This window comes from Rhinopithecus bieti, unplaced genomic scaffold (assembly GCF_001698545.2).
Source record: "Rhinopithecus bieti isolate Rb0 unplaced genomic scaffold, ASM169854v2 scaffold_65, whole genome shotgun sequence".
Lineage (NCBI taxonomy): Eukaryota > Metazoa > Chordata > Mammalia > Primates > Cercopithecidae > Rhinopithecus > Rhinopithecus bieti.
In genome coordinates this window covers 6,359,203-6,382,337 of record NW_016803344.1, presented here as the reverse complement: position 1 = coordinate 6,382,337, position 23,135 = coordinate 6,359,203, and the positions used below count along the sequence as shown (strand labels likewise).

At 57.0% G+C, this 23,135-nt stretch overlaps 2 protein-coding genes across 6 annotated transcripts in view; one reads left to right on the top strand and one right to left on the bottom strand.

Annotated features, from left to right (window-relative positions):
• The window catches only part of TRPC4AP (transient receptor potential cation channel subfamily C member 4 associated protein), a 70,357-nt gene extending 57,105 nt beyond the window's left edge, over window positions 1-13,252 (top strand). For both annotated transcript variants that reach the window (XM_017878910.1, XM_017878899.1), the window contains exons 9-17: window positions 2,322-2,380; window positions 5,422-5,523; window positions 6,975-7,058; window positions 8,074-8,164; window positions 9,137-9,277; window positions 9,909-10,017; window positions 11,132-11,244; window positions 12,078-12,284; window positions 12,412-13,252. In XM_017878910.1, coding sequence (XP_017734399.1) covers window positions 2,322-2,380; window positions 5,422-5,523; window positions 6,975-7,058; window positions 8,074-8,164; window positions 9,137-9,277; window positions 9,909-10,017; window positions 11,132-11,244; window positions 12,078-12,284; window positions 12,412-12,549 — 1,044 coding nt within the window. In that variant the 3' untranslated portion in view covers window positions 12,550-13,252. The remainder of the gene's footprint in view (window positions 1-2,321; window positions 2,381-5,421; window positions 5,524-6,974; window positions 7,059-8,073; window positions 8,165-9,136; window positions 9,278-9,908; window positions 10,018-11,131; window positions 11,245-12,077; window positions 12,285-12,411) is intronic.
• Window positions 13,224-23,135, bottom strand: part of MYH7B (myosin heavy chain 7B) — a 27,807-nt gene continuing 17,895 nt past the window's right edge. For 3 of the 4 annotated variants that reach the window (XM_017878884.1, XM_017878874.1, XM_017878855.1), the window contains 20 exons: window positions 22,476-22,599; window positions 22,231-22,367; window positions 21,308-21,563; window positions 20,124-20,366; window positions 19,184-19,360; window positions 18,948-19,093; window positions 18,491-18,581; window positions 18,024-18,413; window positions 17,229-17,355; window positions 17,021-17,139; window positions 16,735-16,931; window positions 16,243-16,592; window positions 15,953-16,077; window positions 15,742-15,857; window positions 14,956-15,352; window positions 14,756-14,881; window positions 14,497-14,667; window positions 14,306-14,410; window positions 14,129-14,224; window positions 13,228-13,706 (listed from right to left, as the gene is read on the bottom strand). In XM_017878884.1, coding sequence (XP_017734373.1) covers window positions 13,443-13,706; window positions 14,129-14,224; window positions 14,306-14,410; window positions 14,497-14,667; window positions 14,756-14,881; window positions 14,956-15,352; window positions 15,742-15,857; window positions 15,953-16,077; window positions 16,243-16,592; window positions 16,735-16,931; window positions 17,021-17,139; window positions 17,229-17,355; window positions 18,024-18,413; window positions 18,491-18,581; window positions 18,948-19,093; window positions 19,184-19,360; window positions 20,124-20,366; window positions 21,308-21,563; window positions 22,231-22,367; window positions 22,476-22,599 — 3,757 coding nt within the window. In that variant the 3' untranslated portion in view covers window positions 13,228-13,442. Of the gene's footprint in view, window positions 13,707-14,128; window positions 14,225-14,305; window positions 14,411-14,496; window positions 14,668-14,755; window positions 14,882-14,955; window positions 15,353-15,741; window positions 15,858-15,952; window positions 16,078-16,242; window positions 16,593-16,734; window positions 16,932-17,020; window positions 17,140-17,228; window positions 17,356-18,023; window positions 18,414-18,490; window positions 18,582-18,947; window positions 19,094-19,183; window positions 19,361-20,123; window positions 20,367-21,307; window positions 21,564-22,230; window positions 22,368-22,475; window positions 22,600-23,135 lie in introns of all 4 variants that reach the window. The other variant, XM_017878864.1, reaches the window with a different exon arrangement.

The window sequence follows — 23,135 nt, the reverse complement described above, 5'->3', positions numbered from 1 at the left end:
CCCGCCTCAGCCTCCCAAAGTGCTGGGATTACAGGCTTGAGCCACCGCGCCCGGCCCCTATTATAATTTTCATCCACCTATAGAACTGTGCTCCCGGGCATGGTGGTTCACACCCGTAATCCCAGCACTTTGAACGGCCAAGACAGGCAGATCACTTGAGGTCAGGAATTCGAGACCAGCCTGGCCAACATGATGAAACCCTGTCTCTACTAAAAATACAAAAATTAACCGGGCGTGTTGGTGGGCACCTGTAATCCCTGCTACTCAGGAGGCTGAGGTGGGAGAATCGCTTGAACTCAGGAGGTGGAGGTTGCAGTGAGCTTGGATCACGCCACTGCACTCCAGCCTGGGTGACCGAGCAAAGACACTGTCTCATACAAAAAAAGGGGGCTTTGGTTTTTTGAGCCCAAGGATTCTCCTTTACCTTGTGTCTCTCACAGTCCCCTTGAGAGAGCTCTGAACAGGACATTGGAAGACTTGTAAGGGCTTGAATGAATCACTGAATCTCTGAGCCTCTGTTTTCTTGCAAAAGAAGGATAATACTCTTTCCCCTGTTGGCCCCCTGGCTAGTCCGCAACCTTCCAACCAGCATGCGAAGGAAGGTGCTCTGGGACCTAAAAGTGCCACACAGCCATCAGGGCCCGGTGCCATGGGGCCCTGATCTCTTCACTGCACTCTGGGGACTTCCCTCAGTGAGCTGTCTTCTGCTTTATCATTTGAGTTTTTAATTTCAAGCAGATGTATTTTGCATTTCTAGATGTTCTGTCCGGCTCAGTTCGGAAACTGCTTAGCCATGATGTTAATAACTTTTTTCTGCTGTATATTCTGTTTTTAATCATTTGTAAAATCCTTTCTTAAGATCTCTTTCGGTTGCTCATGGGTACTAATGCTTGTGTTTGAGTCTTCAGACCTCAGGGTGGAGTGTTACCTCGTGTTTCGTAATGTCTGTGGAGAGGCCACCAGAATTGCTTGAACCCAGGAGGCGGAGGTTGCACTGAGCTGAAATCACGCCACTGCACTCCAGCCTGGGCAACAGAGTGAGACTGTGTCTCACAAAAAAAAAAAAAAAGTTTCTGCCCGAGGCCCTCTAGCCAACTTCCCTTTGTACACCTCTGTGATGGGGATCTCATTTCACTCCAGGCAGGGGGCTGCCCACTGCATGAGCTAGCAGCATGCTTTTTTATTTGCTGTTTTATCCTATTGTAATTTTCATCCGCTTACAGAACCGTGCTCCTGGGTGTGGTGGCTCACACCCGTAATCCCAGCACTTTGAGAGGCCAAGGCGGGCAGATCATTGAGGTCAGTGGGGCTAGTTTCCCCCTTGGGTACCTGTGTAGCCTCAGCCCTGGAGGCGTTTCTACAGGGCACTTTTGCTTTTGTCTGCCAGGTATGTCAGGTACAGCTGTCCCAGGGCCAGTTTTCATGTTTAATATCTTGGCCCTGCTGCCCCAGTCGTGTGAGTGCAGGGTTTCTGCTACTCTTGGGAGGGCTCCCTTCACCTGCCAGCAACACCCTGGCAGAGCCAGGCTCCCTGGGCTGGTGGGTCAGGCCTTTCTAACCCTTCTCTCGCCAAGTATACATGCTCCCCAGGCTTTACAGGGACCTGAGACCCTGTCTGGTCCCTTCAGGGCATTAAAACCCAAGCGTTAGTGTGACTAGGTCTTGTCGCCACCGCTCCACACTGCACTCAGCTGCTGAGTATCAGTTCCTTGGCTCACTACTCCAAACTCCTCGGTCCTTTCTTCATTTCTGATTCCTGTGGACTTTCCCCCCACCGCTCCACACACGTTTTGTTTGTTTGTTTGTTTTTTGGGACAGAGTCTCCATCGCCCAGGCTGGAGTGCAGTCAGTGGTGTGATCTTGGCTCACTGCAGCCTCCACCTCTCAAGTTCAAATGATTCTCCTGCCTCAGCCTCCTGAGTAGCCAGAATTATAGGCACAGTAACCATGCCTGGCTAATTTTTGTATATTTAGTAGAGACGGGGTTTGCCATGTTGCCCAGGCTGGTCTCAAGCTCCTGACCTCAAGCGGTCTGCCCGCCTCGGCCTCCCAAAGTGCTGGGATTACAGGTGTGAGCCACCACGCCCCGCCTTATTTTTTATTGAGTGTACTGGCATGTTTTAGCAGGAAGGGGCCGCATTAGCTTAATCTGCTGTTGATCAGATGTGGAAGTGAACAGATGGTTTTCTAGCTAAAGAAAGGTCCTCATGGTGCATGAGGACAGAGGCTCAGAGAAGCAGGCTCTCACCAGAGTGTCTGCTTGTGTTGTTTTGGAACCTGGTGACTGTGGTCTTAACATTGAGGCTATGCATGTGTTTCAGGACATCACCTTGAAGATACAGTTTCTGAGGCTTCTTCAGAGCTTCAGCGACCACCACGAGTAAGTACAAGTGTGTCCCTGCAAAGAGAGTTGTTGGACTGTCTTTTGAAGGCCTCAATCTCTTTGGTCCATGACCTCAGCTTGAGAGGAGGCGCTAGAGCTGGTGCAAGCCCGCTGTCCCCTCAGTGGTAGCAGGTGTGACACTGCAGTCGGACCTGCCATCTATCCAGCCTTTCTTATGGCAGGCACTGCTCCTGAGCTTGCTTCTAGCCCTCATAGCCACCCCCAGGAACTGAGTATGGAAGTCGTTGGCCCCTTACTACCTTTGGAATCAATGGATCTCTCAACCTACTGCCCCTCTGAAGCAAGAGTGGACAGCGTGGCTATTCCCAGGGGCCAGCAGGAACCTCAGACAGGCAAAGCCAACTGCTTACTGAGCAGCTGGGGGATTCTTCCCTCCACAAGGAGGTGTGCTCCCGTTTTTCTTGAAAGACATTCTGTGCTCATTTATTTTAAAACCTTCGGTGGAGAATGTGCGAGGAAAATTACTCTCTGCTATAAGGAAAACAGTGCAGGAAGGGGGTGACTAGCAGCTGACCCTTGACCTTGGCATTGGGGAGATGATGTGGGGACCTTAGTGAGTGAGAATTTCAATGAGCTTAGCTCCAGCCAGCTGCGTGTGCACAGGAAACTGGGCCCACTGTTGCATAACTTCTGATTTTTTCGACCAAGGAAAGCCAGAAATTAAGATTTATGTGAAAGGTCCTGATTTTAAATGTTGGTTTAAATTTTTTAAAAACCTTGCATTTGGCCGGGCGCCGTGGCTCAAGCCTGTAGTCCCAGCACTTTGGGAGGCCGAGGTGGGTGGATCACAAGGTCAAGAGATCGAGAGCATCCTGGTAAACGGTGAAACCATCTGCTACTAAATATTTAAAAATATCGGCGTGGTGGCGGGGCGCTGTAGTCCAGCTACCTAGGGGAGGCTGGAGTGCAGGAGAATGCTGCACCCGGGAGGTGCGAGTTTGCAGTGAGTCGAGATCGCGCCACTAGTACTCAGGCCTGGGGCGCAGAGCGAGACTCTGCTCAAATAAATAATAATAAATAAAAATAATAAAAAATAAAATCAAATAAAATAATAAAAATAAAACCTTGCATTTGAGCTAACAGAACATGCCTGGAGACGGCTGTGGCCCCAGGGCACCTCCGTCATATGCACCCGTCCTCTTTGAGAGATTTTCTGGCTGAAAGCCATAGAAGGGCTCCAGGAAGCATGTTAACCTTCTGAAAAATGGCACCACATATGTTACGGAACTGCGCTGTTTTCCCTGAGGAAGTGAGTCTCTGGCTTTCATCAGACTCTTCAATCTGAGTACTCTGTGGGATATCAGGATGAAATGCAGACAGCCATGGCCCCTGCTCTCATGAAGGGCAGAGTCTGAAAACAAAGACAGTTGTTCATCCGAGGATTCCACCATTGAGCATTAGTGATGAGTGGAGATGGTATTCAGGAGGAGAGGAACGGGTCTGTGAGAGGACATTTGACAGGGTACAGAACTGGCCAGAGGACGCTCAGGAACTCTCCCTTGCAGAAGCGGCTTGTCAGCCAAGACCTGAAGTGTCGGCTTGTAGTGAATTGAGTGAACAGGCATGTGAGAGGGTGAGTGTTCTAGCCAGAAGCCCCGGAACGAGGGAAGACCATTGTGGCCAGCTGATGGGAGTGATGTGGGCTTGGCTCTGGGCTGGCTGCACAGGGCCTTGTGGGTCACAGTCACAGGCCTGGATTTCATATACAGATGGTGCATCACTTAGAATTTTTCAACTGTACAATGGTACAGAAGTCGAATTTTGAATTTTGATCTTTTCCTGTGCTCATGATAAACAGTTCAGTACTCTTGCAATGCTGGGTGCTGAGCTGCAGCTGCAGCTCGAATGTATTTCAAGAAAAATGATGACCAGCTACACGGTCACCAAGGTAGACAACCAGTACTCTGTGCTGTGCCCGCCATGTTGCCAGTGTTTGTGGCCAACTGTAGGCTGAAGTCAGTGTTCTGAGCACATTCCAGGTAGGCTGGGCTAAGCTAGGAGGTTCAGTAGGTTAGATACATTAAATGTGTTTTTTTTTTTTTTTTTTTCTTTTTTTCAAGATGGAATCTTGCTCTGTTGCCCAGGCTGGAGTTCAGTGGCATGATCTTGGCTCACTGCAACCTCCACCTTCTGGTTTCAAGCGATTCTCCTAGCTCAGCCTCCTGAGTAGCTGGGATTATAGGCGTGTGCCACCACACCCAGCTAATTTTTTGTATTTTTAGTAGAGATGGGATTTCGCTATATTGGCCAGGCTGGTCTAGAACTCCTGACCTGGTGATCTGCCCACCTCGACCTTCCAAAGTGCTGGGATTACAGGCGTGAGCCACCACGTCCAGCCTCAATATGTTTTCAACTTAAACGGTATTTTCAAATATGTTGGGTTTATCAGGGCATAACCCCCTCCTAAGTCAGAAAATCTCTGTTCTAAATGCAGTGGGAGACTGTGGAAGTGTTTTCACCAGGAGTGACAGGATCAGAGTCCTGATTCTGAAGATCACTTTTGGTGCTGTGTGATGACGCAGTTCCTGTGGAATGCCTTTTAGGGAGCTGGTGTCCTGGGAGCGCAGGGAGCAGTGACAGGCCTGGATGGCATGCGGGGGGAAGTGTCACAGTTGACCAGGCCTCTGTGATGTCTGACTGTGGTGGTTGGTGGGCCTGGTGCAGCAGGGCCAGGCTTGAGCGTGGTTGGACATGTTGAGGTGCTGGTGCCTTTGAGGAAACAAGTAAAAATATAGGCAAAGAGAAAGGCCCGGAGCTGCTGAGGGAAGGGGCCTTGTCAGTGAATGTGGCAAGCAGGGGTTGGGGTTGGGGTGGGGCCAGGGAAAGATTCCACTGCCTGAGAGCCCAGAGTTCCCTCCTGCGAGTGCTGGCTGGAGTGAGAGGTGCTGGAGGAAAGTGCCTGGTGGCTTCTCAGATTCTCTCTGCAGGAAGTGAGCAGGAGACTCCCTGCACTAGCCCGGTGCGGACCCAGCAGCCCCATTCCTGTCCTTTACCTCCTCCAACCCATTTTGTTTCAGGAACAAGTACCTGTTACTCAACAACCAGGAGCTGAATGAACTCAGTGCCATCTCTCTCAAGGCCAACATCCCTGAGGTGGAAGCTGTCCTCAACACCGACAGGTGAGTGCAGGGGTGCAGCTCTTCCCTCAGCCCATCCCGGCTGCTCGCGTTCCCTGGGGGCTCACTGGTGAGCACACCCAGGTATGCATGCGTGTCCTCTCTTAAATGTAGCTACAGTGTCCTGAGGGCTCCTCTGTGCCAGGCACTGTATTCATGTCACCTGCATTTTCTCATCGGAGCCTCACAGCAGCCCCAGGAGGGAAGCCCCATCCATACCTGCACTTTACAGATGAGGGAGCAGAGCCTCAGAGAGGTCACCTGCCAAAAGTCTTGTGTTTTCCGTACCGCCCCCCTTATCTCGTGCATTCAGCCCCTTTGCTTATCTGCTCCTTTCTTGCCTGTTGGCATCTGCAGCCAAGCAGGACAGACTGAAGCCTCTTACTGCTGCCACATGTTAAGCTGCATTACCTGGGTTAGGTTTGCCTCACCTGGAGCCAGGCGACGGGGGGCTAGTCTCACAGGCGTCAGAATACAGTGGACTTTATCCAGCAAGAACCACAATTTCCCAACCTTTTTTTGTTGTTTTTTTTTTTTTTGTTATTGTTGTTTTTTAGACACAGGGTCTTGTTCTTTCCCTCAGGCTGCAGAGCAGTGGTGTGATCATAGCTCACTGCAGCCCCAAACTTCTGGGCTCAAGTGATTCTCCTGCCTCAGCCTCCCAAGTAGCTGGGACTACAGGTGTGTGCCACCATGCCCAGCTAGTGTTTGTACTTTTTTTTGTAGATATGGGATCTCACTGTGTTGCCCAGGCTGGCCTCGAACTTCTGGCCTCAAGTGAGCCTCCCTAAGTCCTGGAATTACAGGTGTGAGCCACCATTCCTGGCCTCCCAACCTTTTTTTCCTAAGGCAGCAACCAGAACTCTCCATTCAAATAAAATTGTACCCAGTCCTGCCCTGATGTGTGTAGTGGATCACAGTAGAGCTGCTCTGTTTGAAGGGCCCAGACCCCTGCATGCTTGGCCATCTTCCTTCCCCCATGATGGGGCCTGAGTCCTTTCCTCATCTCCTGCCTTTGCTTCATAGACTGGGAAGCTGAGGCTTGGGGTTGTGGGTACTTGCCCAAGGCCAGCTGGAAGTGAACCTCAGGCCAGGAGTACGCTGGGCCCCACCCTGTTCGCACAGTTTTTCCGCATCTGGCAGACTGGCGTGCCTTTTTCAATATACTTTTGGTATAAACAGCTCTTCTCTGGCAGTTCTAAGTCATGTCTGATTCTGGTTGTTTCTGGCCTGGGAAGGTAAGCTGGCCTGAGATGTGGTGGGAATGCACTTGGCGGTTTAATTCTGTGACTGCAGGGGTCTCCGGGGCTGTGGACCCAGTTGGAGCAGGAAGGCATCCTGCAGACTTGGAAATGTCCCCATGGTTTTTCACCGCCTAAACCAGCAGAGCGACCCATCCCCAGGGCCCCCGTCAGTCTCTCAGATCTGTCACCAGTGTCTCTCTTCTATTTCAGGAGTTTGGTGTGTGATGGAAAGAGGGGCTTGTTAACTCGTCTGCTGCAGGTCATGAAGAAGGAGCCAGCAGAGTCATCTTTCAGGTGGGTCTGGGGACAAGTACCTGCCAATTCTGTGGGGCTGCAGAGCCAGGTGTTTCGCAGGAGGTTAGAAATACCTCCTTTAGTCACCAGCATCCATGCCTGAAGCACAGGTACTGGTGGGGAGAGGTGGTTTGACTGCCGTCTTGCCTAGTATTGACTTGGCAGGTATGTGGGACCTTCTTCCGCAACCCACAGTGACTGAGCATTCACCAAGCACCTGCTCTGGGCTGGAGCCGCATGGCTGGGAGAGAACTAGGATACGGCCTGCCATGAATTCCCTAGAGCTGTGCTGTTTCAGTGCAGCATGGAAAGGCCTGGAGCCAGTTGCCCGGCAGCTGTAGGAGCAAAGGGGAGCCTCTTCTCCTGCTAGGGCTGGGGGCTGGGTGAGTAGAGGAAGACCTTCTCTGAGGTCCTTAGACACATCTGAGATGAGTCTTGAAGTCAGTGGACAGGTAGAGTTCCATCAGGGCCAGGCATGAGCTGTCAGGAGGCTTCATGCCCACATGGGCCTTTGTCGCTTCAGTGCCTTGTCCAGACTCCCTGTCATGGATCCCCGCTGTGCCTCGGGGTCCCTCAGTCAGCATAAGCCACTGCTTCCCTAGGCCAGCCCGTCGTCTGTGAGCCCAGCGGCCTGTCTGCTCGTGTTCATCAGCTTCCCACACACATTCCTGGCCCCTCAATTGCATGTCCTGCCATTCTTGTGAAAGGGCAAAGCCTAGAGTATGTTTCACGGGGGACTCACAGGAGCCAGCCCTTCGATCCCAGATGTCACCTTCTTTGTGAAACAACCCCTTCCAGACAGACCCAGATAGAAGAGTTCTGCACTGAGCTGGCTCTCTGTGAGGATGGGGGCACTGCTGTGTCCCCAGGCCCAGGATGAAGCCTGATGCTTGGTAGATGTTCAGTAAATGCTGAGTACATGAAAAGGGAACAAACATCTCCCAACCCCTTGGAGAATTGAACATGGGCCAGAAGAGGGCAGCCTTAGCCACCTGAGCCAATATTTGGGTCGCAGGTTTTGGCAAGCTCGGGCTGTGGAGAGTTTCCTCCGAGGGACCACCTCCTATGCAGACCAGATGTTCCTGCTGAAGCGAGGCCTCCTGGAGGTATGGTCTGGAGCAGCCACTGTCTTGGGTTCCATCCCCCCCAGCCCACGCATTGTGTCCTGTACTGAGCCCCAAACAGTTCATCAGGAGCCGACCAGAGATCACAACTTCTGAATGCCAGTGCAGGTTGCCCTAGTTTTTGCCCTGGGTTTCCAACTGTGGGTTCCCCATGGGTGCTTAAGGGGTGACAGATTTAGGGGGTGGCCAGGCCATGCAAGAGGGTGAGAGTTTAGTTAGCAAGGCATTTTGACCCTGAAGATATTTTGATACTAAAAGTTAATTTTCTTTGTTGAATAGTGGTCTTCAGAAAAAGTAAAACAGCAGAATGGCCAAAGTTATAATTGGTCTTTCAGATTTTTTGATATGGACAAGAAACTGACCCCTGAATTATAAAATCCATGTGGAAAAGAACTGACCAAATCAATGTAACTCCAAGAAAATGTAGAAAACTTTCTAAAGGAGTAAATTGGCTTTATTCTCTTGATGGAAACTCAATATTTTGGTGTAAACTTTAAACAATTTTGCTCATAAACACAAAGACGAGCCATGGGGTCAAAGTGTGTCCTTGCTTTTCAATTCTGTCCTTCATTTACTTGAATGACCTCAGTGCTTATGGCACTGGCCAGTGCATGGCAGTGGCCATGTTTTAGACCTGGTGATGACAGCTCCCCTCACCTAGGAGCTGAGCACCCCGGCCATCTTGGTGACCACAGTGCAGGTCACAGGCTTCAGCTATACGCACTGGGCAGGGGAGAGATTGTGCTACATTCCCAGTCTGTTCTGCCTCCTGGTGAGGTCTGTCAGGTCTGGTCCTGTCCTTGGAGCCACCAGCATTCTCAGACAAGAATCTAGACGGGATGCAGGTTCCATCCCCAGGATGCTTACTCGAAGCCAATGCATGGTCTGAGCTCCATTCCAGGCCCTGGTGGGGGTAGCCATGTTCACACCTTCACCCTGTCCCTCCTCACCCAGCACATCCTTTACTGCATTGTGGACAGCGAGTGCAAGTCAAGGGATGTGCTCCAGAGTTACTTTGACCTCCTGGGGGAGCTGATGAAGTTCAACGTTGATGCATTCAAGAGATTCAATAAATACATCAACACCGATGCAAAGGTAAAGTTCACCTCGGGCTCTGCAGAGTGTGCTAGGTTGTCCAGAAGTTCCCTTGTAGTCCTGCTCTGCCAGCCTTTAGGCACAGGTTTTAAATGAGAGATGACAGGAGATTCTGGGCAGTCTTTGGCAAACATTCATCGGAACCTGCTCTGCCTGGCTCTGTGCTAGCCCCTGGGAATGCAGGGATGAAAACCGGGGCTGCTTGTGGGTAGGGAGTGAGGGTGGGAATGGGCAGCTTGTGCACTTGCCGTGACGCAGCATGGTGGGTGCCACGGTGGGAGCTGCTGTAGCGAGGGACTGGGCCTGGTGTGTTAGGCTCACCGGGTGTGTGTGACAGAAACCCAGCCGAGGCTAGCTGAAGTAAAATTAGAAGTAAAAATTAGAGGAATCCAGCACCCTTGAGTGTAAAACCACTGGACAGAGTGTCGGATCTGTGCCGAACTCCAGGGGGTGCCTCTTAGTACCTGTGTCGTGAGGGGAGGTCCCTCAGCTTGTCTGAGCCTCTGTCTTCCTCTCTGAAGCAGTGGGGCTGGTGGAGGTCGCTGATGCCCGTTGTAGTGACTGTCCCCCTGGGCCATGGCCATCCCTGGCCAGCAGCCCACTGCATGCTGTGAGCTTAGTTTCTGTACAGTTCCAGGTGTTCCTGAAGCAGATCAACAGCTCCCTGGTGGACTCCAACATGCTGGTGCGCTGTGTCACTCTGTCCCTGGACCGATTTGAAAACCAGGTGGATATGAAAGGTACATGAAAGGCAGGCTGTAAAGGCGAGTCATGCAGGGTGAGAACGCTGGCATCAGATACCCTGTCTCCAGCAGGGAGACAAGAATGACTGAGGGAGCTGCACCAGACGCCCACGTGGCCGGCTTCGAGGTGGCGGCTCCCAGGGCAATTCACTTTGCTGCCTTGTTCAACACTTTAACAAGGTGAAAATCCATTGTTGTTAGCAAGATGCAAAAAACAGAAAAAGACCTTTTGGACTGGTATTACCTGGCACGATGAGTTGGCCCCCTCGTCCTCAGTGTGCTGTGTGTGGAATTACAGGTGCCCTGTGGTGCAGCAGGCATCTGAACCCTCCTGGACTTGCTAACGCACTTCCATGTGTATGTGCACACATTTCCTTTTTTTCCTAGGAGAGGGCCTGTGGCATCCAGCAGATTCTCTTGACGGTTTGTGACCCCCCCACCCCCCAAAAAGTCAGGCACTTGTTCCTTGTCTAGGTCACTGTCATTGATAGCAAGAAGTATCCTGGTAGTTGGTAATTTAGCCGTTTGCCTCCTTTTTCTGCCCCAGAGGGTCTGTTTCAGGGGAATAGCCACACAGATTTTGGTACCTTCAGCTATTGCCCTGCCTCCCAATTGTGTGGGAAGCAGTTGCTCCGACACTAGTGGACGGAGCAGAACCTGTGCCTTGTGGTCTCAGTCCTGGGCCAGACTCACCTGAGAGCTGGTGTGGAAAACTGGTTGCCCTGGGAGCTCTGCAGGAGGATTTGAACTTTTGCATTGTTTTTCTTAATGCAGCATGATGGATCCATCTTCCTGTGGCGGAAACTCTCCTGTGTGTGATATGGAGGGCAGGGGTCTGGAGCCAGGCTAGGGAGGGCTGAGGGAGAGCTGCCCTGAGCTTGGTTCTGGAGGATGAGGTGGGGTGCTTCTGGGCGCTCTGAGAACACGGCTTTGCCTGGTAGCAGGACAGCTGAAGGTTCCTCTTCTTGCCACAGTCAGCTTTCGTTGAAGCTGTTTTGATGATGAGCCCCCAGCTTCAGAGTCAGGACCCAAACGGGGCTCCACTAGAGGCCTGGGTGACCAAGCCACTGGGCCTAAGCCTGACCTGCTGCACCCCCGCCTCCCTCCGCAGTTGCCGAGGTCCTGTCCGAGTGCCGCCTGCTTGCCTACATATCCCAGGTACCCACACAGATGTCCTTCCTCTTCCGACTCATCAACATCATCCACGTGCAGACGCTGACCCAGGTGAGAGGCCCCGGCAAACACACAGCAGGGAAGGTCGATTGGAAACTAGTTCCTTTGTCCTGGAGCCCAGATTTCTGTCCCCTACTCCAGAAGTGCTTCTCTGGAGACCCAGCCCTTCTGAGGACTGTGCTCAGGAGGAATCAGTGCCCCATTGTATGGACAGGGCCTAAGGAGGGTTCGCAAGTCCCCTCAGGTCACAGGCTGACTCGAAGGCCAGCGCTCTCCCTGCCTCCCCCATGTCCACATCCCTCACACCTTCTGCCCTGCTGGGCTTCGGAATCGGACCTGAGGCTGCCCAACTCCCTCACTGAAGTCATGCAGCCTTCCCTTCTCGGAGCCTCATGCACCTCTTTTCTAAAGTGGGGGTGATCTTAGCACCTCTCAGAGGCGGTCTTTGGTTCTGTTCTGAGGTGAGGCGCCAGGTGGGAGTGCATGGTGAGAGGGGCAGAACTCTTGCCCCTCCGAGGTGCACAGGCTAGTGCTGACAGGCACTTCTGAAGCGGGATAGCCGCCCCAGCCCACACACCCAGCCCTGCCTGGGATGGACCTTCCGGAAGGAGTGATGCTTGAGCCGAGGTCTGGACAGGGACAGATGTTGTTGCCCTCAGGTGGGGTGGGAGGTGGGTGTGGGGAGCAGGAAGGTGCTCAGGCAGGAGACTGGGGCTGCTGGGGGCCCCCTTCCCCCAGTCCTATCTCACGTCTGCGCAGGGAGAGCTCCATGGGTAGCCCGAGGCCTGGGGCCACTCTCCTCCCTGCCTGATGGTTGCCCAGGTTCACCAGGGACCACTGGGGCCCCCACCAGCGCCTGACCCGGTGGGCCTGTGGCCTTGCAGGAGAATGTCAGCTGCCTCAACACCAGCCTGGTGATCCTGATGCTGGCCCGACGGAAAGAGCGGCTGCCCCTGTACCTGCGGCTGCTGCAGCGGATGGAGCACAGCAAGAAGTACCCCGGCTTCCTGCTCAACAACTTCCACAACCTGCTGCGCTTCTGGCAGCAGCACTACCTACACAAGGACAAGGACAGCACCTGCCTAGAGAACGTGAGTGCCCCACCCCTCAAGGGGGTGATGGGTGGGCAGCGGACCCAGGGCCTCTCAGAGGGGTATCCCGGTGCTGGGCTTGACCTGGGTCCTCCAGGCGCCCCCCAGCCCCTCCCTCTTTGCCCAGAGCTCCTGCATCAGCTTCTCATACTGGAAGGAGACAGTGTCCATCCTGTTGAACCCGGACCGGCAGTCACCCTCTGCCCTCGTTAGCTACATTGAGGAGCCCTACATGGACATAGACAGGGACTTCACTGAGGAGTGACCTTGGGCCAGGCCTCAGGAGGCTGCTGGGCCAGTGTGGGTGAGCGTGGGTATGATGCCACACGCCCTGCCCTGTTCCTGTTTCTCCCTGCTGCTCTCTGCCTGCCCCAGGTCTTTGGATACAGGCTTGGTGGGAGGGAAGTCCTAAAAGCCCTTGGTCCCCCTGGGTCTGAGGGCCCTAGGTCATTGGAGAGCCTCAGTCCCCATAATGAGGACGGGGTACCATGCCCACCTTTCCTTCAGAACCCTGGGGCCCAGGCCCACCCAGAGGTAAGAGGACTTTTAGCATTAGCTCTGTGTGAGCTCCTGCCGGCTTCTTGGCCATCAGTCCCGGGGTGGGGAGGAAGATATGGGTGACCCCCCCATCTGTGAGCCAAGCCTCCCCTGTCCCTGGCCTTTGGACCCAGGCAAAGGCTTCTGAGCCCTGGGCAGGGGTGGTGGGTACCAGAGAATGCTGCCTTCCCCCAAGCCTGCCCCTCTGCCTCATTTTCCTTTAGCTCCTCTGGTTCTGTTTGCTCATTGGCCGCTGTGTTCATCCCAGGGGGGTTCTCCCAGAAGTCGGGGGGAGCCTTTCCCTCCATCCCTTGGGGCACGGGGCAGCTGCTCCTGCCTGAGCCTGGACACGGGGCCCTTCCTTGTGTTGCCAATTTATTAACAGCAAATAAACCAATTAAATGGAGACTATTAAATAACTTTATTTTAAATGATTGGTGTGGACCTGGCTTTTGTCCCTAGGGCTGTGTTTTCCCCTCCTGAACCCCAAAGAATGAGAAGGAAACTGGCTGTGGTGCTTATTCAGGGCCCGGGGAAGGCTGAAGGCAGCATGGGGGATGCAGAGATGGCAGGATTGGGGCAGGCAGTCTCAGCCAGAGGCACAACAGCAGACATTCCTCTTCAGAGCCCAGGGGCTCGGGCCTTCACTCCTTGTGCTGAGGAGAAAGGGATAGCCGAGTGAGCAGTACTACCTGTCATCCTCCACACTCCCCCTGCACAGAGAGCAATGCCCCTACCACTCCTCACCTTGGGACCCAGGGCATCCCGGGTCCGTGCCCGCAGCTTGTTGGCCTGGGTTTCCGCCATGTCTGCCCGCTCCTCCGCGTCATCCAGCTCGTGCTGGGCCTTGCGATACTTGGCCAGGTTGGTGTTGGCCTGCTGCTCCTGGGGGCACACACACGGCCTTGGCTCCTCTTCGGTGACTGAGATGCTTATTCTGGTCCCTGCCCCATCCCCAGTAGGGGAGCTGGCTCCTCCTGGTCCTCAACTTTGTTCCTACTGCCATTGTCCATCCTCACTAATACCACAGTGGGAATAAGGAAGTTGGGACGCACCAACTTCATGATGTGCCTCTGTGCCTGCCCCGCCCCTCAGAGACAACTCCAGCCTTGGCCAGGGGAAAGCACGTGGGGTCTGTTCTGTGAGACAGAGCTAGGTCTGTCTTCCCAGAGATGTTAGAAGCCTCTCTTTTCCTTCTGGATCACTGAGCCGGGAGGGTGGAGCTGCTGCGGATGCCTCACCTGGCCACAGACCCTGGGGCAGAGCTGGGGTGCCAGGTCCAGGTGTCCAGGCCCCAGCACACTCACCGCCTCCTCAAACTGGCGCTTGTAGCTCTTGACCTTGCTCTGCAGCTTGTCCACCAGGTCCTGCATGCGAGCCAGGTTCTTCCTGTCCTCCTCGGCCTGGGCAGGCAAGGGGGACTCAGGGCTTGCTTGGGCTGGGCCAGCTCCAGGGCCACTCCCCGGGGAGACCCTGTCACCCACCTGGTATGCGAGCTCCTTGACGCGGCGCTCATGCTTGCGCACGCCCTTAAGGGCCTCGGCGTGCTTCTTCTGCTCTGCGTCGAGCTCGGCCTCCAGCTCCCGTACCTGCAGGCAGGGGTACCGCCTGATGCCCAGCCCACCCCTGGGTCACCCACCCTGCCTGGGCCAAGGACTAGAGGGGCCGCACACACCTTGGCCTCCAGCTTCTGCACCTGCTTCTTCCCGCCACGGAGGGCGGCCTGTTCCGCCTCCTCAAGGCGGGCCTGGAGCTCGCGCACCGTCTGCTCCAGTGTCTTCTTCATCCGCTCCAGGTGTGCGCTTGTGTCCTGCTCCTTCTTCAGCTCCTCGGCCATCATGGCCGCCTGTGGGGAAGGGGCTGGTCAGGTGCCCAGCCTCAGGGAAGTCCCTCTGCATTGTCCCAGGCTTCCCACAGCCCTTGCCCAGCCTCACATCAGTGATGGCTTTTTTGGCCTTCTCCTCGGCCTCCCGCCTCTCCTGTGCAGCCTCCTCCACCTCCCCGCTCAGCTGGGTCAAGTCTGCCTCCAGCTTCTTCTTTTGGTTCAGGAGGCCTGTGTTCTGAGGGGAAGCAGAGTCTCAGAGCCAGCCAGCAGGCCTGCACCTGCTCTGTCCCCAGGGACTCTTGTCCCCACCTGCGAATGCAGGAGGTTGAGGCGCTCGGTGGCCTCCAATAGCTCCTGCTCTGCCAGCCGCCGGCTGCGCTCGCCCTGCTCCAGGGCAGCCCGCAGCTCCTCCAGTTCCGCGGCCAGCAGCGCAGCCCGGCGCTCCAGAGCCTGTGCTTGCTCGCGGAGCTCAGCTGCCAGCCGCTGCTCCTCGTCCCGCCCTGCCTGCTCCTCCTTGAGCTGTGCCTGCATCAGCCGCGTGGCAGCCTGGGCCTCCGTGGCCTGGCGGGTGGCATGGCCCAGCTGCAGCTCCAGGTCATTGAGGTCACCCTCCATCTTCTTCTTGAGCCGCAGCGCCTCATTGCGGGCCCGTGTCTCTGCATCCAGGGAGGCCTGCAGGGACTCCACAGCTCGCTGGTGGTTGCGCCTATGGGAGGAGGGTGGCATGAAAGGGGGTCCCGTAAGGGCATATCTGTCCTTACAAATGCCCAAGGACCGTTGGAGACAAGAACCCATTTTGAGAACAAGTGAGTCACCCCTCCCCAGTTTAAAGTCTCTTGTGACTGCCTGTGGCCTATCAAGTAAGTTCATGGAGAAGAGTGAGGCCCAGGCGGGCAGGTGGACTGACTCGGGCTCCACCCCCACTGTGTGACCTTGGGCAAGTCCTTCAGCATCTCCAAGGTTCACCACTAGAATGGAGACAGCAACCCGGACCTCAGAAAGTCCCATGGGAGGGACAGACTAGAGAGCAGAGTACACACTACTTCCCTTCCCTTCTGTTCTCGGGAGGTGGGAGCGGGAGGAGGATGGACACACCTCAGGTTAGCGCACTCCTCATCTTTCTCTGCCAGCTTCCGGTCCACTTCTGCTTTGACCTGGGAGAGCTCCAGCTGGATCCGCAGCGTCTTGGTCTCTTCCAGCTCCAGGGCCCCCTGCGGATACAGAGCAGGCATGGTGGGGTGGGAAGGGGGGACAGCCAGCAGAGCAGCACGTCCGTGTCCACCCACCCCTGCGGCCGGCCCCTGACCTCTGCCTCCTCCAGTGCAGCCTGGATCTCACTCTTCTCGCCTTCCAGTGCCTTCTTGGCTTTCTCCAGTTCCTGGATGCTCTTCCCACTGAGACTCACCTGGTCCGTGAGGTCGCTGATCTCCTCTGCAGTAGACAGGGTGCTGAGGGGCCACCCCCGTGGCTTGTACTCCCACCCAGGTCACTCCACTCACCCCTGATTCCAGGGTGGCCCCACCAGGGCACCCCTGTGACTCCAAGGTGCTCCGACCCCAGGGCAGCGCCCTGGCCCCGGTGTGTGGCAGGTCCTACCCTGCAGGTTCTTGTTCTCCCGCTTGAGTGTCTCCAGAGCCTCAAGTGCCTCCTCGTGGCTGTGCTGCAGCCGGAAGAGCTCAGTGCCCAGGCCACGGGCCTCCCTCTGCGCCGCCTCCAGCTCCCGCTGCATCTCCTCCTCCTGCCGCCGCCGTTCCTCCAGTGCCCGTTCCAAGTGCCGCTGCTTCTTGTCCAGCGCAGCAGCTGCTGAGGTCGCCCGCTCCAGCTCCAGGGTTACATCCTCTGACTCTGTCTGCAGCCGTAGCTTGGCCTTCTCCAACGACGAGCACTTGGCGTTGGCAGCCTCCACACCCTCCTCTGCCTCCTGCAGCCGCAGTGCCAGCTTTTTTCTAGGCCATGGGGCCAGACAAGTTGTGGACCATGGAGGCAGGGAGGACAGCCCCAGCAGCTCCCTTCACCCACCCTCAGTGGGGCTCAGAGGCACAGGCATAAAGCTCTGCATGGCAGGGGCCTGGCCAGCGAAGCACTCACTTGGCCTCCTCCAGCTCCTCGGTCCTCTGGATGGCATCTGCTTCGTACTTGCTCCTCCACTGGGCCACCTCGGCATTGGCCTTGGACAACAGCCGCTGCAGCTCAGCCTGGGCCTCAGCCTCCTCCTCGTGCTGCTCCCGCAGGAGGTCACAGTCATGCCGCAGAGCCTGCACGGCATGGGCCAGGGCGCTCTTGGCCTGCAGGGACACCAGTGACCTCAGCGTTGGTGCAGCCCACTGGCTCTGGCACCCACCTGCCCACTCCATGGTCACCGGTGCCAGCCCACCTTGCTTTCCTCCTCTAGCTGGCGCTGCAACTCTTCCAGACTTTGGGCGGCCAAGGCCTTCCCACGGCTCAGCTGACTGATCAGACACTCCTTCTCCTCCAGCAGGCGACTCAGCTCCCCTGCAGGCGAAGAGGCGAGCGGGCAGGTCAGGCTGGTGAGGGCTGCACCAAAGCCCTGCCTGGTGTGGCCAGCTGAGCCCCAGCCTCACCGCTTTCCGTCTGTAGTCGCCCACGCTGCGTGCTTGCGTCTGCCAGCTGCCGCTGCAGCTCCTCCACCTTGATCTTGGCCTCACTTAGCTGATCCTCATAGGTACGGCACAGCTTCTCTGCACTGGCCTGGGATCCCAGGTTGGGGGCAGGGGTTAGATGTCAGAACAAGTTTGTACATCAGAGGGCAGGATCTGGGTCTGCCAGTCAGAGACTGGGATCTGGGATCGGAAACTGGTAAGCTAGATGTGGGCCCAGGAATCAAAGGGAGAGCAGAGCCCCAAGTTCAAAGTCGGAAAGAGATTCTACTGCTGTGCTTAACAGACACGTGTCAGAACGGACAGGGCTGGGCCAGTCCCAGGGCCGGTGGGTCAGGGCGAGAGTTGGGATGGTAGCTGTGGAGTCAGCTGGCGACAGTGGTCAGAGGTCAGCTGTCAGGATTATGTGGCAGAAAGGTCAAGGCTAGGGTGCTGGGGTTCAGAACAGGAAGTCAGGACAGGTATTAAGTCAGAGTTCAAGAGTCAAGGGCTGGGGTCACAACTACTGCTGGTTCAAGGGTCCAAGGCTGGAAGTAGATGCTGGGTCAAAAATGACCTGGAGTCAGGGAACAGGGCTTGGGAGTCATGGCTTAAGGTCAGGACTGGCAGGAGGCTGAGAAAAGGGGGTTGGGTGCCAGGTGAATGGGTCAGGGCTCAGGATCAGGTACCGGGTGGAGGGGGTATGGGGACAGTATTGGCTGCTAGGGTTGGGATTGGTTTAAAGTCAGGGTGGGTATGGGGTGAGGAAGGCGTGTACACCTTGGCGCGGGTCAGAGTCTCCACGTTGGCAGCCAGGTCGTCCACCTCCATGCGCAGCTCGCTCTTCTCCTTCTCCAGCTTCTGCCGTACCCTCTGCAGGCTGTCCACCTGCTCCCCCAGCTCCGCCGCGCCCTCCGCCTGCTTGCGCCGCAGCGCAGCCACCGTGGCCTCGTGCCGCAGCGCCGCCTCCTCCAGCTCCCGCCGCAGCCGCCCCAGCTCCGCCTCACGCTTACGGCAGCCCTCGCGCTGCCCCGCGGACGCACCGCCTGCCTCCTCCAGCCGCTCGCTCAGCTCTTCCAGCTCCCGCGCCGCCTCCGCGCGCTGCTTCTCCACGCGGGCCCGGGCTGCCCGCTCTGCCTCCAGCTCCTCTTCCAGCTCCTCCGCCCGAGCCTGGGGTGGGCACGCGGGGCAGCTGTCACTTCTGTGGGCCTCTGACCCCGGGCCTCACCCACCCGACCCCCACGTACCTGCAGCTCCTTGATCTTCTTCTGCAGCTGGGCTCCCAGGAGCTGCTCGTCTTCCACCCGCAGGCTCAGCTGGCTCAGCTCGGAGTCCTTCCTAGGAGCCGCAGGGTGGGTGAGCCAGTGCAGGCCTTAACTCCCACCCACCTGCCTGGGACCCCTGTAACGTCCCCTAGTCCCCTTCAGGCCCTGAGGGACCTCACCCCCATGCACCTGCTGCACTGGGCCCTGAGGCCTCAGCCCTGGACCCTGGCTGGGCCCTCAGTCCAGGGAGGGCAGGACACTACCCCTGTGCCCCAGTGCCCCATCTTTCGACCCCCGCCCCTAACCTCTGCAATGCCGCAGGACCCACAGGAATCCAGAAGGGAACAAGGGCCGAGTGCAGGCTCAGAAGGCCACTCTGGCCCGGCCGGGAGGGCCCCCCCACCGCCCCACTGCCCCACTGCCCCACTGCCCCGCCTACTTCTTGAGCTTCTCCTCCAGCTGCTGCTTGTCTTGGGTGGCATCAGCCACCGACTCCTGCGTCAGCTTCAGGTCACCCTCCAGCTTGCGCTTGGCCCGCTCTGTGTCCATGCGCAGCTTCTTCTCCTGCTCCAGGGAGCATTCCAGCTACGGAGCAGGCAGAGCAGGGGTCGGCCATGGCCCAGGCCAGCCAGCACCCTGGCCCCGCCACCCAGTCTCAGGGTGACCCTGACTCACGTCCTCCACCTGCTGCTCCAGCCGGAGCTTGGCCTTGGTCAGCGCGCTCACGCGGTCCTCCTCGGCCTGCAGGTCACCCAGGGCCTGCTGGTGGGCCTCCTGTAATGCCTTCTTCTCCTTGGTCAGCCGGGCCACGGACTCGTCCAGCGCAGCCATCTCTTCTGTAAGGTTCTTCACCTATGCCAGGGCCAGCGTCACCATGAGGACGACCTTCTCTGCACTCTGAGCGGCCACCACACTAGGTCAGAGCAAGTGCCCCTTCCAGCTATGGGACTCAGGCAAGTCACTTGACTCCGAGCCTCCACAGCTTCTGCCTAAGGGAAGGACCCTCCTCATGGGGCTGTACTGAGGATTCACGAGTGGTTGCACCCACAGCGCCCAGCACCACACCTGGCCTGGCGAGAGAGCCACAGATGCCAGAGCCATGTGCAGTATTAGCAGGTGCCCAGGGCAGCTGCCTCCTAGTCCTGGCTTCCTTGGTGAGCCCCTGTGAGAACCTAAGCTGCCTCCCCCACCTCACTTTCCCTCCTGTGTAATGGAGTCACTCCTCCAGCACTGGGAACCACAGTGGCCGTCACGAGGTCTCAAGGTCAGAAGTCACCTGCAGGATGCAGAGCTGGGGACATGGAGTTCCCGCCCTCAAGGGGCTTGCACTCCAGGATGGATAAGGATCGCCAGCATGTGCTAAACACCTACTGTGTGCAAGGCCCAGGAGTGTGTGCTCAGGAAAGGCCAGTCACACACCACATCACCAGCTACCCTAATGGTAGTGCTGCTAACCCTACTTGACAGACAAGGAAACTGAGGACCAAGAAAGGTAGTGACATGCCCAGGGCCACAAAGCAGAGGCTTAGCAGAGCAGGGGTGGGACCTGCAGCCGCCTGCCCCAAAGCTGGCCCCCTGGCTCTGGGCCCTTCCCCACAGCTGGCCCGGCCCACACCTTGTTCTCAGTGGCTTGCTTCTCCTTCTCAGCTTTGGCCAGTGTCAGCTCCAGGTCATCAATGTCCTTCTTGAGCTCCGTGCACTCGTCCTCCAGCTTGCGCCGGCGGGCGGCCAGGTCAGCGTTCACCTCCTCCTCATCCTCCAGCCGCTCACTCAGCTCCTTCACCTTCCCCTCCAGCTGCACCTTGGACTTGATCAGCAAGTGGCAGCGCTCCTCGGCATCTGCCAGGTTGTCCTGCTCCTGAAGGGGGCACGGAGTGGGGCCGGGTCAGGGGAGGGCCAGTTAAACCAGCAGAGGGACACCAGGTCAGGCCCTGGAGAGGAAACTACTTCTATTTGTCCATCCAAAGGTTTGAAGCCCATGCTCGGCTGGGCTCTGAGAACTCAGGAATGCCTTGACCTGCTCTTGGGCATGGAGGGGCAAGGGCTCAGGGAGAGGGACACCCCAGAGCATCACAAGGGGAACATTAGACCTGTGGGGGGCAGCCCAGAATGAGGCCCAACAAGGGTTCTGAGAGAAAAGCCCCCTGCCCCGCTGTTGGGCTGAGGCCTTCCAAGGGGCAGGGTGAGCAGCAGTAGCCCCTGCATAGCCACGGATGGGCTCCTGGAGGCACTCCCTGGAAGGGCTCAGGTATCCTCACCCCCCGTTTCCTTACTGCCTGGCTGCGTCACAGTCTCCTGCACTAGCAGGTGAGTTTTGTGACCATAGGGCCATCTCTGTCTTCCCACCAACGTTCCTCCTGCACTAGCCTGAGCCTAGCATACAACTGATAAACAATGCCACGTGCCAAAGGCAGGAAAGCTTGCTCTGTGGACCTGGGGAGATTCCAGACCCTTGATCCATGCCCTCTGGCTATCACCCTGTTACCTGCCACCTGGGTTCCCATGGCTCTTAACCAGAGAATAGAGCATGGTCTGTTTGGTTTCAGGGACAGCAAGGAGGGGAGAGCTGGGGAGCTAGGGTTCCTCCGCTTTAGCGGGAGGCCAAGGTGGCATGAGGGGAGAGTGCCAGGACATGTGGCCAGAGTGGGGAGGCTGGGACATGGAGGCCTCATCTCATGGCACCTCTGGAACAGGGAGACGTAAGGCCTGAGTCCCATGGGTCTGGATGAAGTATTCCTCAGAGCAGCCAGGGGTACTCAGGGCCAGGGTCACCCAGTCACAAGGGGAACCCCGACTCACGGCCTGCAGCTGCAGGGCCAGGTCATTCTTCTCCTGGGTGACGCTGACGTGCGTCTCCTCCAGTTCCTGGCGCTTGGCCTCAGCTGCAGCCAGCGCCCCTCGCAACCCCCGCAGCTCTGCCCGCAGGGCCGCCAGCTCCTCCTCAGCCTGCGCCGAGCGCAGCAGCGGCTTCATCTTGAAAAAGAGCTTCATCCATGACCAGTTCTTGACGGCATTGAAGGCACGGATGTTCCACTGGATGGTGAACAGCGCATCCCTGGGGAGGGGCAGCCGAGCTGTGAGGCTGGCTCAGTGCTGCCCGTCACAGATAGTGACACTAGGCACACAGTTCACTTGTTTTGCCTTCCTAGCAGCCTCAGGGAGTAGCTCCTAATATCTCTGCTTTACAGGTGAGGCTCAGGGGAGGTCCACAGGCCTGCCTCCAGTGAAGAGGCTCATGAGCCCCCATGTCCTGGTAGCCTCTGCAAGTGCCAGAAGACACCACGGCTGTTAAGCCATGGGGCTCTGGGGTCAGTGGCCTGGGCTGACATGCCAGCTGGCACTGGCTGTCTGACACAGGCACCCCTCTGCTGAGTGGAGACCATCACAGCGCCTGTGTCTCAGGACCATCAGCGCTTTAACCAGGATAATGCAGAGAAAGTATCTTGCCCTGGGCCCGGCTCTCAAGAGTCTTGGAAAACACTGGGTGCCATCACTGCCCCTCGGAGCCACACACTGATGGCCTGGAATGAAGAAGCAAGTGCCCTACCCCAGTTTTTGAAGTGGGGAAATGGAGGCTGGGGGACACAGAACAGAACCTGGCTCCAAGCAGCCACAGGGGCTGATCTGACTACAGGACAGCATGTCAGGGCTGGGAGAGCCAGTGGGTCTGGGAGGTGAGGGGCAGGGCCACATCCTGTACCCAGCCTCCTTCCCACACCCACCTTCCTCCCAGCAGGCGCTGGTACTCAAGGCGCATGAGGCGGCCACGGCTCCGTGCCTGCAGCAGCGTTAGCACCTTGGCCAGGCGCTGGTCACGGAGCTCTTCCAGGACGCCTAGAAGCCCAGCCTTGAAGAACACCTGGGGGCAGACAAGGGGACAGCCAGGTTAACCCCCGACCATCTGCATGAACCCTACCCAGTGTGACCGCCACAGCCAGGGCCAGCCTTGATCCCACAGTGCCCCGACCTTGGTGTGGCCAAACTGGTACTGGGCGTGGTCCAAGTCCAGTGAGCCCAGCAGCTTCTCTGTGGCCTTCCTGCTGTCCATGAAGGTGTCGTCCGGGATGGCACTGGGGTTCAGGATACGGTACCTGGGAAAGCAGGGTAGAGCTGGTAAGGAGAGAGCTGGGTGTGGGGCACAGGCCACTGAGAATGGAGAAGTCAGGGACCGAGGAGGCTGGTGTGGGTAGCAAGGGACTCGTTCCTGGGCCTCTCCAAGGCTGGTGCAGAAGTTCCAGCAGGGCACACGCCGAACAAGGGGGTCGGGGATGTGTCACCACACGGGGACACTAGGGATACTCCACTTAAAATCCTTGGGGGGCTGGCCAGGTGCGGTGGCTCATGCCTGTAATCTCAACACTTTGGGAGGCCGAGGCGGGTGGATTGCTTGAGCCCAGGAGTTCAAGACCAGCGTGGGCAACATGGCGAAACCCCGTTTCTACTAAAAACACAAAAATTATTGGGGCATAGTGGCAGGCGCCTGTAATCCCAGCTACTTAGGAGGCTGAGGCAGAAGAATTGCAGAATTGCTTGAACCTGGGAGGGCAGAGGTTGCAGTGAGCCAAGATCACGCCACTGCACTCCAGCCTGGGCGACAGAGTGAGACTCTGTCTCAAAAAAAAAAAAA